Here is a 19,399-nt window from a genome sequence, read left to right on the forward strand (position 1 = left end):
ATGCTTAAATGTTTACTGAACTGACAGCTATCACACTAGTCCAGACAAAAGGATTAGTGCCCAAACTAAGATAACAGCAATGGAGAAAGGGTGATAGGTATGAGACATGCTGAGGGGGAAAATAAATCAACAAAATGTACTGCATGATTAGAATGAGACGGGTCATAAAGAAGATAAAGTTCAGGTTGACAGCCAGGTTTCTCACCAAGATAGGGAATATAAAGGAAGCAAGAAGGAAAAAGCAGAGTTCCTGGCAAGTTTTTAATAACAAAGTGCTTCATTCACTGCTTAATGAAATTTAAAAGTGCTTTAAGAGCTTTTAACAGCACCACACTTTTAAAAAATAATGTGAACTCTGATCATCCATGACAGAAACCTGGCACACAACTTCAGAAAGAATTTAAGCTCCATGAAGACAGGGACTTTTTCTGTTTAGTTTGCTGCTTTATTTCTAGTACCTGCAACGGTGCCTGGTACACGGTAGGCACTCACTATGTATTTTATAAATGAATGAAAAAATGATTAAGGTAAATTTGAGCCTTCTATGTCATGCAAATCAAAAGGAATTAAATAAGTATCTACTGAATCCTGCACTGCTTCAAATTCCTGTAGGGAATACAGAAGAAATATAATACTTTTCTATCTCCCCTTCCCACATGAATAAACTACTAAGTTTCATATATTATATTTACATAGTAACTTACTATGTAATGCAGTACAAAACACAGCTAATTTCTGAAGGAAGATCAGCATATGCCATATATATACATATATGTATAATATATATATTACACACACATATATATAATATGTATATTATACATATAATACTATACAGCCCTGAAATATGGGCAGGGTTTAGATTCTATACCACCACATCTGATGTAATATGAAAGGTTACACACATAAAAAAACAAGAACAAATTTTGGTGAAGTGGGGATAGACTCTAGAAAAGCCAGATAGAGATGAAGAGCAAATATAATACCAACTTTCTCTGAAGTGTTTCCTTATTTTCCCCATTCCTAAACATAATTAATTGGTTCCCTTCCCAGAATTCTGAACATTGTGTCCCTTCTGTTAAAGCACTTATTCCACAGAATCATTACTACTGGTATATACACCAACTCCCCTGGCAGACTCCAAGCTACCTGAGGACAGGAATATATTTTTGTTTTTTTTTTTTTTTTTTTTGAGACGGAGTCTCGCTCTGTCGCCCGGGCTGGAGTGTAGTGGCGGGATCTCAGCTCATTGCAAGCTCCGCCTCCCGGGTTTATGCCATTCTCCTGCCTCAGCCTCCTGAGTAGCTGGGACTACAGGCGCCCACCACCTCGCCCGGCTAGGTTTTTTTTTTTTGTATTTTTTAGTAGAGACGGGGTTTCACCGTGTTCGCCAGGATGGTCTCGATCTCCTGACCTCGTGATCCGCCCGTCTTGGCCTCCCAAAGTGCTGGGATTACAGGCTTGAGCCACCGCGCCCGGCCCAGGAATACATTATTTGTGTATCCCACATGCCTGACATAATGCTAGGCACATAACAAACATATGAATGTGGGGGTAAAAGAGGGAATGTATATATTTTTAAATAGTCACTAGATAACTTTGTAGGTGTCAGGGTACAGGGATAACACGAAATACATTTAAAGATTTGCCTCTGATTTTACTGTAGTTTTGAGTCTTATGGAAACTAAAACTGGTTAAATAAAACAACTTCATCTCCAAAGTCCAAAAAACTTGATTAAGCCTCAAATTATAAGTTCTTTATCTAAACATTCAGTGTTAACAATATGTTTTGCAGGTTTATTATTACCAATCTTTTGATACAGACAAAAGTTGAAATTACAGAATCTGAAAAATAAAGCAAAACAAAGTCTTAACTAAAATCCATCTTTTTTACTGTGATTCAAAAAACAAAAGTAAGGATTTATATCGAGGAAGAGCAGTGTACTACAGGAACATGAAAAGGTATCTGAAGGCACACAGGAAAAATAGGTATTCTGAAGCCAAGAACATTCTATTCACTTGCAGTAAGCCCTTCAAAACTCTGGTATGAAATCTCTGTCCATATTATGTGCTATACTCTACAAAGTATGCTGATAACAACCCGATAAAAAGGAAAACATTTTAAACTACATGAACCATATAACCTGATCATATGTTATCGTATAGTCTTCCAGTTAGAAAAACAAATCTCAGAAGTAATCCATTTGCTTCTACACAATGTATTTTAGACAACCTTCAACTAAAAGTAAAACCATACTTTCTCAACATAAAAAGCTTTCAGCTAAAAAATCGTGAGGTGTACTTAAAACCTAAAAGGAACATATAACACGACTTTGTGGGTGCTTAATAAACAGCAATATGCCTCTCTGTAAAACAGTCTAAATCGGCTAGAAAAGTAGCACTGCATTTGTAGCCAACAGTGATCATAATTAAGCTAAAGAAAGACATGTTTTTCTTGTCATCTTTATTCAAGTATTTCACAGCAGTTATATTACAAATTACAGTAAATGTTCAAATTCCAGAATTCAAAAATTAAATAATTTACTTCAACTAATGTAAAATGAAGTCAAATGCAAAACATCAATTTAACACAATTCTAAATTAAAACTACAAACCCAAAATAGACCATAGTTGATGAAGTCCACTTAAACTACAAAGTAGACACACATGACTGAAACCAAATGGGACTCCCAAAGTCTAAGTAACCAGATGTACAGAATACAAAAGATGCAGGTACAAGCCCAAATTCAAGCTTACGATGTGATTACAAATAATAATTATAATAACAATGGCATTCAGCTACGGGACCTGACACTGAAGATACCTACTGAATAGCACCATAGCTGAACCAACTTAATCAAAAATGGGAAGAAATTACCCACTCCCTAAAAATAAAATCCAGTAAACCTACAAATACATTGGCTTATGAGAAAAATCAAGTCATGAAACAACATTAAAAAAAATCACAGGTGAGATTCAAGCTCGAAAACACAATTAACTCCACAGCCATCAGTTTCAACCCTAGTGTGGTTCCATCATCTTCAAAAAGCTCCCAGGGTCCCCACAGCTGAGCATGAACTATTGCTGAGCTATGCTGTGATACATATTTTACTCCTCTGAGAGCAAGGTTTTACATAGGAGCTTATCATTTATAATGCTCACAATAGGAAATAAGAACAGAGGTCAATTTGTACATATTTTTGCCAATGCTATACAGCAAAAATGAAGAACTTACAGAAAGGTAAACAAAATTGAGTCCACTTAGATAATTTCACAAGCTGCTTTAAACTATAGAACCACCAGGTATCTGTAAAATAAGCAAAACTGGTAAGTGTGTTTTTTTAATTGAGGGAAAGAGGGCCAGAGGAGTCAGTACAATTTCAGCTCATTGTTCTCCCCTTGGCATTAGATTGACTTTCTCTTTAAGAACTAAACTGTTCAAAGTGGCAGTTCCTATACTGAGGTTGCCTCCGATTTCTCCAACTACATCACAGTTAGAAAAACAAACAAAAGCAACTTGATCTTTTGGAAGCATTTTAATGCTGAAAATAAATACATTTCCCTTGTCAAACTCACTGATGGCTAAAATCTTAATTAATTGTACAAATTTAGTAACCTAGTAAGAAACGTGTGCGTTTTTTTCCTTTCACAAGTGCTGCTGTTACTTGAAAAGAATGCTTCTGAATTAGAATAACTGGAATAAATATTTAAAAAAAAATAGTGCAGCAAGAACCTGAGACTTGCAAAAAACCCTTTTACCAGAAACTTGCTACAAAAAATCTGCTACATCTTATTTCATCAAATCTTTAAATTCTGTAACAATTTCCATCAAAATACAAAATGCTAATGTATTAGACAATAAAATAGTCTGAATCGGTATGATGGTAATAAATACTAAAGAAAGCATGAAAATCCTCCCAATAATCAAATTAGAGGTTTCAAATAACCTCCCCTTTAAAATGGTTCATCGTTAATCGCACTTGCCCACCTTAAAAATACAGTGTGTCTACATGGGTAGCATCTTGACTTATATGACTAACTGGATATTACGGAAACTTCACAGACTAGGTACAAAGAAAACACGTGGCATTTAAAAAAAATTAAGCTAGAATTAGAAGGCATTAGATGTAAATGTAAATGCAAAGAAGCACTTTGGATTACTGCAGTAGGCTACGGCCAAAGTATGCTTTCTGCACACTACAAAGAGCCAGAGACAAGGAGACAAGTACCTTAGCTTCAGGATGTAAACGGTGGCAAAGTGATTACAGGACTCTGTAAACACTGTTGGTAACTAAAATACAAAAAGCTGAGGTAGCTCAGAATCTCTGCAGTAGTCCAAGACCATTTGCCCTAATTAAAACCCAAACTACATGTGTTGCATATATTGGAAAGACACACCTGCAGCTAACGGCTACAATGAACGAAGATATCAAGCCAACTTGTCGGCAAAATTTTCTTTTTGTTTAAAAATCATCTGATAAAAAAAGTCACTGCACCCTTTGCCTCTTTGCAACTGCCTAGACTATGTCTCCAAATCTGTAGAAAGTTTTTTGTAAAACTAGTAACCCATAATTAATTTCGGATACGTACAATTCACAGAAATCACTCAACAAGATTCAAAATGGTTTCCAATCAAAATGAAGAGTTGTGAAGGTAAGCTTAGGAGATGGGATTTAAACATTAATACTGTTATTCAAGGACCATACCAGAGCTTACTTGCAATTAAGCATACAGAAAATGAATTTTATGGAACTTCTGACGAATTCCTCTCTTTTCTGTCCACTTGGCAAGTCCTGGCTTTAAAACAAAAATAACAATTTACTACATATGAAAACCACTTTTCTCTGGGAACTCAAACATGAGTAACTATTAATTTGCCACTGACAGAAGAAAGAATGGCCACTATCTATTTATTTTCTACTCATCATTGTCAGCAATACCAAAATGTGTGGAGTTTTGTTTTTTGTTTTTTTTTGTGTGGACTGTGTATTATTCATTGTTGTTATTACATGTTTCTTAAACCAAAACAGATCTTACAAGAAAACTTACCATTTTAGTATATTATGTGGCTTACTGGGTGTCTTGATTGAGCTTTGAGAATAAGACAGGCATTTCATACCCAAACACTGGTTGTCTCTTAATGACATACAGTATCAAAACTTATTTTCAAGGTTGTGACCAAAGAAAGATTTCTAATTTATTTGCTTCAAACAGCCCATCCTTTTAGCCTTATCTTTCTCAAATGAATAAAAAGGCACATTAAAGGCAGTTCTAAAGAGCCTGACCTAATTTCATCCAGTTTCTTCAGCTTCCCACCAGAAGAGACCACAGCCAACTCTAAAACAGGTTTCAGTCCATTGCCCAGATGGGGGAAAAATATGATTAAAGGGATAAAATGGAGGGGGGGAAAAAAAAAGTTGCCCACTGTTTAAACAATTCAACACAGTTAGAACTGCCCCATCCAGTTTCCTCCTGTTTGCTGGTCTGCTCCCTAAGAGAGGAGTCTCCAAAAGAGAGTGCATAAAAAGAGGAGCAGAAGCGAGAGCAGTTTCTGTAGCACCAAAATCTCCAAGCTGTGGGGTTGTATTTTTTATTTGTGGAAAATACAACATGTTTCTGAAGTTCTGTTTGGTTCTTGTAGGCTGGTTGGTTTCAGGTACCTGAGACAATAGCACCAAATTCAACAGAGAAAAAGAATGAGTGAGAGAGCACTTTACACCAAGGCTCTGCACATAATTGGTGCAATTTGAAATTGAATGGCTCAGAAGACTGCTCTGTCAGGAGCAGATTGGAGAGGATAAACCACTCATCTTGAAAAGTTCATAGGAATGTCTCAAACATATGAACTGTTCTTTCCATCTCCTATAAAAGGAAAAAAAATGCATGTTATCTATTAAGGGAAAGACAAAAGTGTTCCTCATTATGGAAGAATTCACTTTAAATTTTTAGGGAATGAATTTGAGATACAGGTTAAACTTTGAATATTTCCCTGATTACAATACCATAGCTAATTAAGACTATCTCCCCTAGACACTTCCAAGTACCTCCTATTTTATATTTAGGCCAATAAAGATGATGATGATGGTCACACTCAACAAATAACTAACTTATTATGCCAGTAGTATCAGTATGAGGTAGGATATGAATAATATGAATATAAGGATGATGATAGCAACACTCAATGAGTAACTTATTATGCCAGATACTTACTAAGAAATTTCTATATATAAAATAAATATAAGTAAATATTTGTATTTATATGTATGCATATATATATTATTTATATATATAGTTTTAACTCCCATAACATTGAAGGTTGAACATAGGTATTACTATGAGGCCCATTTTACAGACAAAGAAACAGAGGCACAGAGGGGATAAATAATTTGACAGCTAACAAGTGGCAGTCAGGATTTGAATACAGGCAGCCTCACTCCAGAGACTGAGCCCTTCCTTCCTCATTATATTTCACTAACTCCCAAAGCAAAATGAACGCATTCAGTATAGCGAAACTTATGGCAAAAAGCAGAATGCATTGTGTTCCCACTTCCATTCACTCCAACCAGAGCTGAAAAGACAGGGTTAAAAAAAGGCCAGAATGAGTGGCTTCCATCACCACCACCATGAAAGTCACTCACTGCTGATTCTGTTATCAATCCCTTCCCTCCCTAAACTAGATCTCTAGATTATTAGGGTTCCACACTGAGATGTTTCACTGGTGACGAGTATTTAATGCATTCAAGCTAATAAAACTGCAACCATATGAACAAAGAAGTTCTAGAATTTAAAAAAAATGTGAAGAACTCCACCCCACACATTTTACTCAGGTGGGCAAATGTCAAATACATCTAAGACACTTGCACTTTTTCCTTCCCTTTAAACAGCTCCAAAGAAATTCTATTCTACATCTCTGAAGAACTAATAGGCTGTATTAACAGATCATCATCTGATCAACAAGTTCTTCCATGTGGTCAACAAAAATCACTCCTGCTAAATGTTTTATCATATACTGCCAAATAAGAAAAGAAAATTACACATGAGAAATAACTATATCCTTTACATATACATCTTTGATATACTAAAAATATTCTTTGAGAGCAGAGACTTTGTCTTACTCATTTTTTGCATTCGAAACACCCAGCACAGCATCTGGCACTGCAGGTACTCAATAAACATTTAATAGATAGACCCCCCAGATAAACAAACAGGAAAATCAACAAAGAGAGTTGAATTAAGTCATTTAGCCATTTTGTGGGTAGATGAGTGATTACATTTGCTCAGATGACCTGAAAAGGCAGAAGTGTGGTTTAATGATAGAACTTATATAAACAAAGATATAAGCTCATATTTATATGAGAAGAAGTTCCCTTGGTTCAGAGTTGTCTAGAAAGGGAATGCCTCATCTCTAAAAGTATCTAAGCGAAAGGACAGTCACTTCTTCATATGGCTAATTTACAGGACTAGATTTAACTAAAATAAGATGACTTTTGAGTTATCTTCCAATCATTAATGGCAAACAGGTCTCACTGCCCATGCCAATGCCTTTACATCGGCAGTGGCTACCTAGAAAGCAGTGATAAGGAGTGTGCGGCCATGACCACATCCAACAACCCCAAGTGATAGGCTCAGTTGGCATGTCAGTTATAAGCAAGTAGGGAAAGAACCGTGACATACTATTTGTCCATATTTACCAACCCAGAACCATGGATTTCTGTGTTTTGACAAAAAAAAGGAACCCCAGATTACTTATTTCCAGAGACAAAATGGTACAGAAAGGCTTTATTCTTCAAACTGTAACTCTTAATGATTCTTGTCTTAAATCTTCAAAACATTCTTCAGTTACTTGGTGAAAGACATAGATGTAGGCAAAATAACTTTTTTTTTCTCTTTTCTTTGGAACAAGTAAAAGCAAATATTTGTTTATTTTACAGATAAACTGAACACTTACCTCTACAAGTTGTGATTTGTCATAATCTTTACGATGACGGTAGATGCACTGACTAAGAAGAGAATACAGTCTCTCAAGCTGATCAACTGCCAGATTGTTGCTTTTATCCACCAACAAATCAAGCAATTTCTAAGAAAAAACAGAAGAGAATAAAATGTAATTTGATTTCACTGGTCAAACTGAAATTGTATATTCAAATGGCCAGTCAATAAACACCATAAAGCTAGGATGTAACAGTGAACATGAAATTAAAAGATTCGAGGGCTTAAAATTATTCCCTTAGAATATCTTGGACTATTCCCATATCTTTCAACTCCTTAAAATACACGTAACTCTTTTTTACTAGAAGCTCTGAGGCATTTATATTTCAGGGTTAAAGCAGGAAAACTAGTTTTATTCAATTGCCTACAAATACATTCAAATCTCCGTCCATTCATTTAAAACTGACTGGGAATAGCTAAGCTTACCTTCAATCTCTCACGATCAACTATAAGAGGAGGCACAGGCTCAGATGGCTCTTCTGGAACCAGTTCCAGACTTGTCGTTTTTGCCTGCTCTAAAATTAATTTACGGTATTTCTTTACTTTAGAAGCACCTGCAATTGAGACAAAAAATACACTGCAGCAAGTAAAAGTTAAGAAAAATCAGTCTTAAGCAGCTTTAAATTCTTTTACCTACCACAAATCCCTTTTGGAATGAGGAAGGGTGTATTCTTAAGTGATGTTTTTTAAAGCAACCCAATGTGGTAGATAATTTTTTTTTATTGGTAAGACTAAGTAACCCAAATTAAACTAAGCTACAACTTAAAAAGTCAAGTCATATCAGAATACCACCTAATAAGCATATCCATTAAAAGGAAGATAAAAGCAATCTTCACCTCTAAGCACTGACTTACAAACAGCCTTCACTCTACGACAGCCATTATTTTACAATTGGGAGCTTTCAGAACCAGAAGAAGGGAAGCAACCTAGAAAAGCAGATACTAACAAAAGTGGGGGGGCCCACCTGTCTACATATTTGCCTCGCAACCTAAAACACTGCCTGAAATTTCTTATCTGTTACACTGCCTAAAATTCTATTAGAAATTGATCCAAAGTTTAACATTTTTTTCTTAAAAATATAAACCCATTAAAAGTGTAAAAGGGCTGGTGTTCTTTCCTACCTTAGAGTAAATCAGTATAATCTAATTAGTTTCCTTCTAACATTTTGCTGAGACCAGCCACACTAAACAAACAGAAATTTTAAGGTGGCTAAGCAAAATTTCACGGACCCAGGCACTCTGAGGGGTAGAAACAGTGGGTAGACCATGGAACCCTGTGCTTCCCTAAGTAGGACTACTCTTAAGAGGAGGGTAAGTGAGGGGAAGGAACACAAAGACAAACTTGGACTGTTTCAGAATTTCATACAGGATGTGGCCCATGTCAGGGACACTAAGGAGAATGTATTTATTAAGTGTCCCAATGCAGGGACCCGCCTCCATCCTACATTAGTCCTCTTATTTCTTACTCCCAAGTCTTTAAACTCCTCCTCCTTCTCAATGCCTGCTTTATAAAACAAACAGCAAAAGAACTAAAGTATTGCCTTCAAAAACATGTATCATGATATATCAGAGAAATTTTATATTTCAGGCTGCCTTTAATGTGAAAGACTTCACAGTTCAATTATCATATGCTAGGAGTTTTGTTAAAATCATATTGATCCTCATTACTACATCTATGGACCTCTAGAGGCCTGAAAACTCAGATTAAGATACTGTCCTGATAATTCCAAATGATGTTTCAGGTCAAACTTTTACACAATTATCTTTATAGTTTTTAGATCATCAACTGAACACAATGTTAATTTAAGCCTTTTTCAGCATGCTTATGGAAATCTCATAGAAATCAGCACTAAAAGAGACTCCTCTATCCCCACCCATTTGGTCTCATACCAGATTCCTTCTCTACTTTTCCCATGCTGTTATATTCATTACTTAACCGTAGCTTAACATATTTTTAAAGTTCTGTCTATCTGATAGCCCAGAATGAATACCACTCTGAAAACTATTTTAGTATTAATATTGAAGAATAAGATAAATGTTTAACAGGTGGCATTTAAGAACAGTAAATTTCTCTTTATCCATTAAAGGATTCTTAGACTTTGAATATTTTCCTGCTGCCTAACTCTGCGAAAGGACTTAAAATACTGGCAGGAAAAAAAAAAAAAAAAAAAAAAAAAAAAACCTTTCCCACACAGCCCAAATCCCAGGCTGTAGCTGTGCACTTCACTCCACGCAATTTAGAGAAAATAATATAATTTCAAGATAGCCTGCTATAATAGTACCTATCCAGGAAGGAAATGTATATTGAGCAGGTTAGATAGCAACTCACCCCAGACCCTGCTATGGGCTAAAGAATAATGATAAACAGGCCGGGCGCGGTGGCTCAAGCCTGTAATCCCAGCACTTTGGAAGGCCGAGACGGGCGGATCACGAGGTCAGGAGATCGAGACCATCCTGGCTAACACGGTGAAACCCCGTCTCTATTAAAAATACAAAAAACTAGCCGGGCGAGGTGGCGGGCGCCTGTAGTCCCAGCTACTCCGGAGGCTGAGGCAGGAGAATGGCGTAAAACCCGGAGGCGGAGCTTGCAGTAAGCTGAGATCCGGCCACTGCACTCCAGCCCGGCGAAAGAGCAAGACTCCGTCTCAAAAAAAAAAAAAAAAAAAGAATAATGATAAACAAAGACAGGCTAGAAACCCCTTAACTCCCTCTTTCTGCTGCTTCTTAAATGAATCATGTAGCCATAAGAAGTCAGAAGCTGGGAGAGCACTCTGATTCCCTGAGAACAAGGTAAACTTGACAATGGTGCTCTGCTTCTTTCCTCCACTACTGGATTTATAAAGCAATGAAGGCTTTTAGACTGAACAGCCCTTGGATTCAACTAACAATGACTGCCTGGAATGAATATACCTTAGTATGTGTCAGTTACCACGAGAGGCAATTAAAATACACGATTTATTTAATCCCTGCAACACCACCATTCTGAAGTTGAATAAATAGGCTTGAAGAGTGTACATAATGAGTTCAAAGTCACATGATTATAATGAACAAGAATGGTAATTTAATCTAGGTCTATATTACTCCTCTGAATATATCATACTGCCATTATGACCAAGTCTTCTCTGCCCACACCCAGCCCATGCCAATAATTCTTCTTGGAATTCCATCTTCTTAACACCTGTGGATTTACTCAGCTTTCAGTCATAAATCCCTGAGGCTAGGGGTGATAATCAGGCAGGAGGCAGAAGAGTAAGTGACCAGTAAAGCAATGCATTCGAAACGACACACCCTCTGAAACTTACAGTGAAATCTGGTGCACGCCTGTGTGTGTGTGTGTGTGTGTGTGTGTGTGTGCGCGCGCGCGCACGCGCACGTGCGAGCGCTTTTCTAGAGAACAGGATGAAAACTTTAACAGATTCTCAGAGGGGTATAATTATTCATCAACTATCACTACTGGGAACCAGATAAAATACGCAATGAATTAACTCTGGAGTTTAAACTTTCAGAAGATTTTTCAAATATTAGCTCTACCTTCTTTATCCAGTTCTGCATCTTTAACCTCCACATCAGGGCCAGGTTCTAACTTCTCATTATTGCTACATTCCAGTGTCTCTAGTTTCTCAGGATCATCTCCATGATTTTCAATCGAAGTTTCTGGTTTTTCTTTTGACTGGTCCTCCAGAAGAATCTTTTGTTCAGAACTACATTTATCTCCACTATCACAGAAAGAAACTACTTCAAGCTTGCCATTCTGACATTCCAGAACTGGTATTCCTTCAAAACTGTCAGTGGAAGCCTCACCATTTAGACAATTTCCTTTAAGGAAAGTCTCTTTCCTGGAGGTCTGCTCCGGGTTTAAGGAACTGCTGCTGTTGACGAGTAGAGATTCATTTGAACTTTCCTCCTCAGTAGAGGCAAAGTTCTCTTTTGTGCCTGCTCCATTGTTAAGCCTCTGCCCCTGGTCCATGTCCATGATGTCACAGGATGATTCGTCATTGGTCATAGATAAGTCTCCAGTTTCTTCTCCATTTTCCTCATGGCAGTCAGTGCTTACCTCAAACTCTCCATTCTCTAATAATTTCCTGTCCTCCGTATGGTTCTCATAGTCTGCAAATTTGGTGTCTTCTTCATCTTTTTTTAAATTATTAACTTTCCTTTTCTTAATAATTCCTTTACCCCACTGTGATCGCCGCCTTGATTTTCTCCGAACCCGAACTGTTTTACAAGGAAGGAAAAAAGATATGTAGAACTTGGAATGCAATACCAATTTTACATACGTTTATTAAACAGGACCCAAAAGAAAGTAAACCCATGCTGATGTAACTTACAAATAAAAACTACTTAGCTCTTAACATTCGTGCTGACTAATCCTTGCAACCTACAAATGGAATGGATATGAAGTCAGGAATGAACTCTGCAGAATAAAACATTTTTTAATGTATTTCCTGTTATGAGTTTATTCAGCACTACTCTCTTCTACTATCCTAGATCCTACTTTACAACTGTTCCTAATTTTCAACATCCAGAAGCCACACATGTAATATACACATTTAAAGAATGACCACATTACCAGGCTGCCAGAAAGTTTGGGGTCAAAGCCCTGGATTTCCACCAGGAAGGTGGATGTTTTTGCTAGCAAAAGGTAGCTCCTAAATCATGAAAGAAAATAAAGACATGATTCAATATAGCATAAGAGAACAGTTAAAGGTATCCTCACAAAGAAACCTCTCCTTTCAGAAAAAGGAATCACTCAAAGTTAAGTATGACCATGGACAGATGCCTTATGAAGGTTATTTGGACAATTTGGTGAACCAACTGTTAATCTCTTCTAGCACAAACAGTTCACTCAGCGGCATCAATTTCTTGCGAAGTTATTTGAGAATATGTAGGAAAACTAAGCCCTCTGCTATCAAGGCAACAAGAACAACATAAACAAAACATTGAAAATAAATACTTGGTCACTTAGGTGAAAAGGGAGGCCTACAAAAGTTGTAAGGACTATACTCTTAGATGCTCAAAACTATCCTGAGCTTTATGAGTAGGCAGCTGTGGCCTCCAGGTGTTAATGGACCCTGAATTTTTAATTTCTCACATATGTAACAAATTGAGGTAGATGGTTAAGCAAGTCTAGCTCATTGTCCCTTAAATAAACAAAAAGTTAACTTTTATTTTATAATTTGGGACACTTGCATAATACAGTTAAGTGTTCTTCAGAACACTTAAATACAAAAATTATTAAAGCAAACCACTTAAGCTAGAGCTGAATCACTTCTGGTATCGCACCCCAAATTCTAAACACTAGTTTGTTGAAAGTATCAGAGAATAAAAATATTCATTTTTTTCTGTGGTTATGAACATAATAATTTTAACTTTAAAAAAAGACTATATATGTTTAATACATCAAAGCTGAAAAGCTTCCTGGGCAAAGATATTTTTTAAAGAAAATATAAATATGAAATCACTAACTGTAGGCTGTTTAATCTGTAATTTAAAAATTGCTTTATAGAGACAGAAAGGAATATGGTCTTTTAATGACAACCCTTGCTTCTTATATTCACACTGCTTAATATGAATTTAGAATCTATCAACAGTATATAGTGTATTTACATACTTCTTTTATCCTTTCATCTTTAATCCCTGCTGCATCTCTGTAAATTCACAAGAAATGGATAAATTTATTTATAAATATTACTCCTTTCTTACCTAAGAATATATCTTCTAAAGGTTTCTCTTATTTAGTCATTTGGCTCAACATGTATTTTTCCTTCAAAACTGTAATCCTGTTAGCACTAACTCTTCATTCTTTTCCCCTATTTATTTCTATTTATATAATTTAAAGTTACAGGGTAATTATCATGGAGAAGAAAATTTCTGTATTAATTTACTGTTAAAATCCGGTACACAGGCTCAGGTGATAGGCATTTGTAAACATCCCATTAGCTAGAAGAAAAACTAATCTAGTCCATATAAAAAATAAAAAGCATTCAGCTTGCTCTGACTCTGAAAGTTAGAGTATTAGGTTTTCACTACCTGATAGGCCATTCCTGACACTGTAACCTCTCTTATTCTCCAACCATGTAACTGAAAGTACAATAGGTCCCCTTTTTCTTTCCTAAGCCATGAAACTAGAGCAAAATGAAGCTGAACTCTGCTCAACTACCTGACATGCAGTACATAAGCAAAGGCTGGGAGCCCCACTGAAGCAAGTTACTCCAGGATGCTTTCATCTTGGCTAACATGTAAGAGAAAATGTTCTTAATCTTTGGGAAGCAGGACTAGAGGTATTTTTCTCTTCCTTACATAATTATTTCTAATGGTTGGTATAATTTTGGCAAAATAAGAGAAACAGATCACATTAGCTCCACAAGAAAAGATTTTTGTTTTAGTCACTGATGTATCTTCACAGTACCTGGCATGTGGCAAGAGTATATATGAGTATTTGTGGACCTAATGCTTAATATATCATTTCCAGCTAGGCACGGTGGCTCACGCCTGTACTCCTAGAGCTTTGGGAGGCCGAGGCAGGCAGATCACTTGAAGTCAGGAGTTTAAAGACCTGCCTGACCAACATGGTGAAACCCGATCTCTACTAAAAATACAAAAAATAAGCCAGGTGTGGTGATGGGTGCCTGTAGTCCCAGTCGCTTGGGAAGCTGAGGTGGGAGAATTGCTTGAACCCAAGGAGGCGGAGGTTGCAGTGAGGCAAGACTGTGCCACTGCACTCCAGCCTGGGCAACAGAGAGAGACTCTGTCTCAAGAAAAAATAAATAATTTTATATATATATATATATATATATATATATATATAAACATACACACACACACATATACACACATCCACACCCACTTCCTTCATCAGGGTGCTCTGTGTGAAAAGTCCATTAGAGACACGATCTTTAGAGTCTATTTTTTATAGCATCACTGAGTTTGTTTCCAAAACCAAGGCCTTAGGAAAGCAACTATGCCTTAGGGACATTCAGATTTATTATTTAAGTTAATGTAAAACAGAAAAATGATGGGTCACATATGCCATCTACTGGTAAGAGAAAACAAAACTCATATTTGTAGATTCAAAAAGTTTTTAAAATATTTAAAGGCACTTAAAACTTCTTAAAGTGAATATTCAATGCATTTTCATTCATCAATATTTGTAGCAGATGTATAGAATGTAAAGAATTTCAAAGTTTAAAGAGAGTACTATGTTACACAAACCAAATCATGATCTGAAATACAACTAGGCCAAATAGGCTTAATCAGTTTTATGGCATTGTTAAGTTCTTTCTCAAACTTTCTCACATACAAATGCCACTTACCAAAAGGGGACAAGCTTTAAAAAGACGGGTATAGTTTATTCATTCAAATTCAATGCCACATATTATAGCTAGCTTTACTGACATAGTACAGGTTGAGTATCCAAAATCCAACACTTTTTGAGCACTGACATGTTGTTCAAAGTAACTGCTCATTAGAGCATTTCAGATATCAGATTTTTGGATTAGGGATGCTGAACCGGTTAAGTACAACGCAAATATTCCAAAATCCAAAAAAATCCAAAATCCAAAACACTTGTGGGTCCCAAGCATTTTAGATAAGGGAACTTAACTTGGATTATCACCTTTATACCAGAATAACAGCATGTATCTTCCAAGGAAGGCTATCTTCAGTGAAACAGAAGGACGCTATTAGAAAGACGCTGCATGAGTACAAAAAATCTCCGAATTTTCCCGTTAAATACATCTCACAAAAACTACAAAGAAGGCTGTGCCAATTTTTCAAACTGAACACAAAGTAGTCTCTCAGAAAAATCAACTTCCTGCTGCCAGATCAGACACACCCACACACAGGAGTGTCCATTTCCCACCCTAAGGAGAACATCCTGCATTGTGTACAAGAAGGAGTGGAGGATAAGGACAGGGGCGATAAAAATTCTACTGGTTCCACATAGCTATCCAAAAACCAAAGTTTAAAACTAAAAATATTCAAGCCTAGTCCAGCTGTCATAGCAAATAATATTGAATAGGGATAGAAAACATCAAATAGAGTTAAATAAATATATTTCTGATTCAGCATCTACCCCACAAGCTCTTCTTCACCTCTGAAAAGAGATTAAAAGAGCTGTGGGAAAACAGCAGCACTTTGGTTTGTACCAAATTCCTAACATATCTACATCATTCTCAGTTGTTCTCACTACTGGATAACATGAGCTCAAATACTCACATGCACATTTATTTGCAGAGTTGTGCCAGACATCCATTGGATTTCTTTGTTTGTGCCGAAATGCCTCTTCAACTCTAGTTTCTGTCTTCCGAGCTCCAGTACTATGAGGATTTATTTGTTCTGATGTTACTGATAAGCCTGCAAGCAGAAGATAAGCAATACCTCTTTAAATATTCCCAGCTACATAAACCAAAAGGTTTTTTAAAAATCTCAAATACAAAACTGACTTTTAAAGTCATTAAATTATACTTGGGCAGTTTGCATTTCCAATGAAAGCAGTGTCTTTTGTTTTAAGATGGGTAAGAAACTTAGATACAAATCATAAAAATCAAACAATCTGGCAGGCCATATTTACACTTAATCCCCAAAGGAGCCCTATTTTTATTCATTTTAATTCACAAATGGGCACATTTTACATTATTATGACTGTGGAACAATAAGATTATACATTATCCAAAAATATGATCTCTGCCATCTTAGAATGTACAACAGTCTACTGGGCCACTAAACCCCATTCCCACGAACTGTTTCAAAATGCTATTTGCTTCCTGTCACACCACACTGCAGTCAGTTTGGTTGTCCTGCATTATAATCCTAAGACTAATCATTCTATCTTAATTTTCTTCACTAGAGATTTATTTCTTCTATGTGGTCCTTAAGTTGGTTTTTCTTCAGGTTCTCTCTGTAACCACTTTTCTTCTTACCCTAATCTACACGTTCCCCAACGAAGTATCGTGTTCAGGTTCGATTACTATTATACAATAATTCTCAAATCTGTATCTTTAGCCCAAATATCTCTGATCCATATATACAACTTCTGATCTACATATACAACTCCTTAGTTCATATCTCCAACTGAATTTCCTAAAGATAGATCAAATTAAAGATAACTGGTTTATCTTTCCCTACAAAACAAAACAGTTCATTCCTATATATTCCCTATCTAGATTGGGAGTATTAGCATCTACTAAGTCACTCAACCAGTAATATCACAGCCAGTTTTTACTCTTCCTTCACTTCACAGTGCTCTCCATCCCTGCAGCTACATATCACTTACATTAATCTCTTCTATCTCCCTTCCTACTTCATTTTTGTTCCCCAATAGCTTTACTGAGATACAATTTATATAACATAAAAATCACCTGTTTTAAGTGTACAATAAATAGTTTTTAGTAGATGTATAGAGTTGTAAAATACCACAGCAATCCAATTTTAGATAACTGTCCCAGGCAACCACGACTCCACTTTTTGTCTCTGTAAATTTGCCTTTTCTGGACATTTTATATAAAAGAAATCATACAATATGTAGTCTTCTGGGTCTGGCTATTTTTACTTAGCATAATGTTTTGGGTTTTTTTTGTTGAGACAACATCTTGCTCTGTCACCCAGGATGGACTGCAGGGGCATGAACATGGCTCACTGCAGCCTCAACCTTCTGGGCTCAAGCAATCCTCCCAACTCGGCCTTCCAAATAGCTGGGATCACAAGTGTACACCATCACACCCAACTAATATTTTTCATTTTTTGTAGAGATGGTATCTCGCCATGTTGCCCAGACCGGTCTCAAACTCCTTGGCTCAAGCAATTCTCCAACCTCTGCCACCGAAAATGCTGGGATTACAGGCATGAGCCACCATGTTCAGCCAGCATGTTTTTGAAATTTGTCCATGTTGTACTGTGTATCAGTACTTTGTTCCCTTTTATTACTAAGTAGTATGCACTCGTACGGGTATCCTGTGCTTTCCTTACCCATTCTTTTTTTTTTTTTTTGAGACGGAGTCTGGCTCTGTCGCCCAGGCTGGAGTGCGGTGGCCGGATCTCAGCTCACTGCAAGCTCCGCCTCCCGGGTTTACGCCATTCTCCTGCCTCCGCCTCCCAAGTAGCTGGGACTACAGGCGCCTGCCTCGTCGCCCGGCTAGTTTTTTTGTATTCTTTAGTAGAGACGGGGTTTCACCGTATTAGCCAGGATGGTCTCGATCTCCTGACCTTGTGATCCGCCCGTCTCGGCCTCCCAAAGTGCTGGGATTACAGGTTTGAGCCACCGCGCCCGGCCTCCTTACCCATTCACCAGCTGACAGATATCTGGGCTGTTTCCAGTTTGTGGTTATTATAAACAATGCTCCTATGAACATACAAGTGTTTGTGTGGACATACATTTTCATTTTTCTTGGGTAGATTCCTAAGAGTAGAATCACTGGGTCATATAGTAAATCCATGTTTAATTTTTTAGAAATTGCCAAACCCTTTTCAAATGGGCTCCAACAGCTTTTAAACTGATCTCTCATCTTCCTACCCTGGCACATTGGAACTATGCTACTTCTTCCCGCCAAGGCAATTCGACCAATTCATTACACTGCTTAAAATCCTTCAATGATTTCTATTGCCTATGGCTATCAAACTGTAGTGTACATAAAAACTCTTGGGTAGTTTGTTCAAATAAAGATTTCTTGGCCTTAATATTCTCAGAGAATCTAATTCATAGGTCTAAGCTAATGTGGGTAATAAGCAGACATTTTTGAAAACACTGATCTACAAGATAAAGTACATGCTCCTTAGCATGGCATTGATTTATTCAAATATTTACCAAAAACCTGTTTTATACCAGACTGGGTTCTAGGGATTGGAGTAAAGCTATAAACAAGACATTTGAAGTGCTGATACCCTAAATAAGGAGGACATGACAAAAAATATATATATATAATTCCAAATGCTACCAAAGCCTCTATTAGATTAGGTGGTCAAGAAAAAGCTCTCTAAAAATGTAGAAGAAAAGTTTCTTCATAATCTTTGTGTCCTGGACCCCGCACCTCTTGAGCCCTATTTCCAGCATTCTGTGTATCTTTAGCAATACCAGTTTAAAGATCTTCTAAGATACATCAAGCTATTTCACACCTGTGTGAATTTACATATGCTATTGTTTTCTGTTTGCAATATACCTCCTCCTCCTCTGTCACTGCCTCCCTAGTCCATTAAAGAGAACACTTCTATATTCACTCCTTACTCTGGTTCCCTACTAGGAGGTCTCTTGTCTCTGTGATCTGAACATGCTTCAACCAGTGCATACAACACACTGTACTTGATTTGTTTTACACTTCTCTCTCTCCTACTAAAATGTGAGTTCCTCAAGGACAAGATTATAAACTGAATCAACAAACCACAATTGCTAATTCTGTGTTTCTAATAACAAAATTGCA

At 36.8% G+C, this 19,399-nt stretch overlaps 1 protein-coding gene across 3 annotated transcripts in view; it reads right to left on the reverse strand.

Moving 5' to 3' along the window:
- ATAD2B (ATPase family AAA domain containing 2B) overlaps positions 1 to 19,399 on the reverse strand; it is a 230,279-nt gene that overhangs the window by 50,273 nt on the left and 160,607 nt on the right. For 2 of the 3 annotated variants that reach the window (XM_033176396.1, XM_033176395.1), the window contains exons 24-28: positions 16,206 to 16,343; positions 11,520 to 12,203; positions 8,416 to 8,543; positions 7,949 to 8,077; positions 2,448 to 5,862 (exon numbers count right to left, since the gene is read on the reverse strand). In XM_033176396.1, the coding sequence (XP_033032287.1) occupies positions 5,821 to 5,862; positions 7,949 to 8,077; positions 8,416 to 8,543; positions 11,520 to 12,203; positions 16,206 to 16,343 (1,121 nt within the window). In that variant the 3' untranslated portion in view covers positions 2,448 to 5,820. Of the gene's footprint in view, positions 1 to 2,447; positions 5,863 to 7,948; positions 8,078 to 8,415; positions 8,544 to 11,519; positions 12,204 to 16,205; positions 16,344 to 19,399 lie in introns of those variants that run through there. The other variant, XR_004428482.1, reaches the window with a different exon arrangement.

The sequence above is a fragment of the Trachypithecus francoisi genome, unplaced genomic scaffold (genome assembly GCF_009764315.1).
Source record: "Trachypithecus francoisi isolate TF-2019V2 unplaced genomic scaffold, Tfra_2.0 Lachesis_group17, whole genome shotgun sequence".
Taxonomy (NCBI): Eukaryota; Metazoa; Chordata; class Mammalia; order Primates; family Cercopithecidae; genus Trachypithecus; species Trachypithecus francoisi.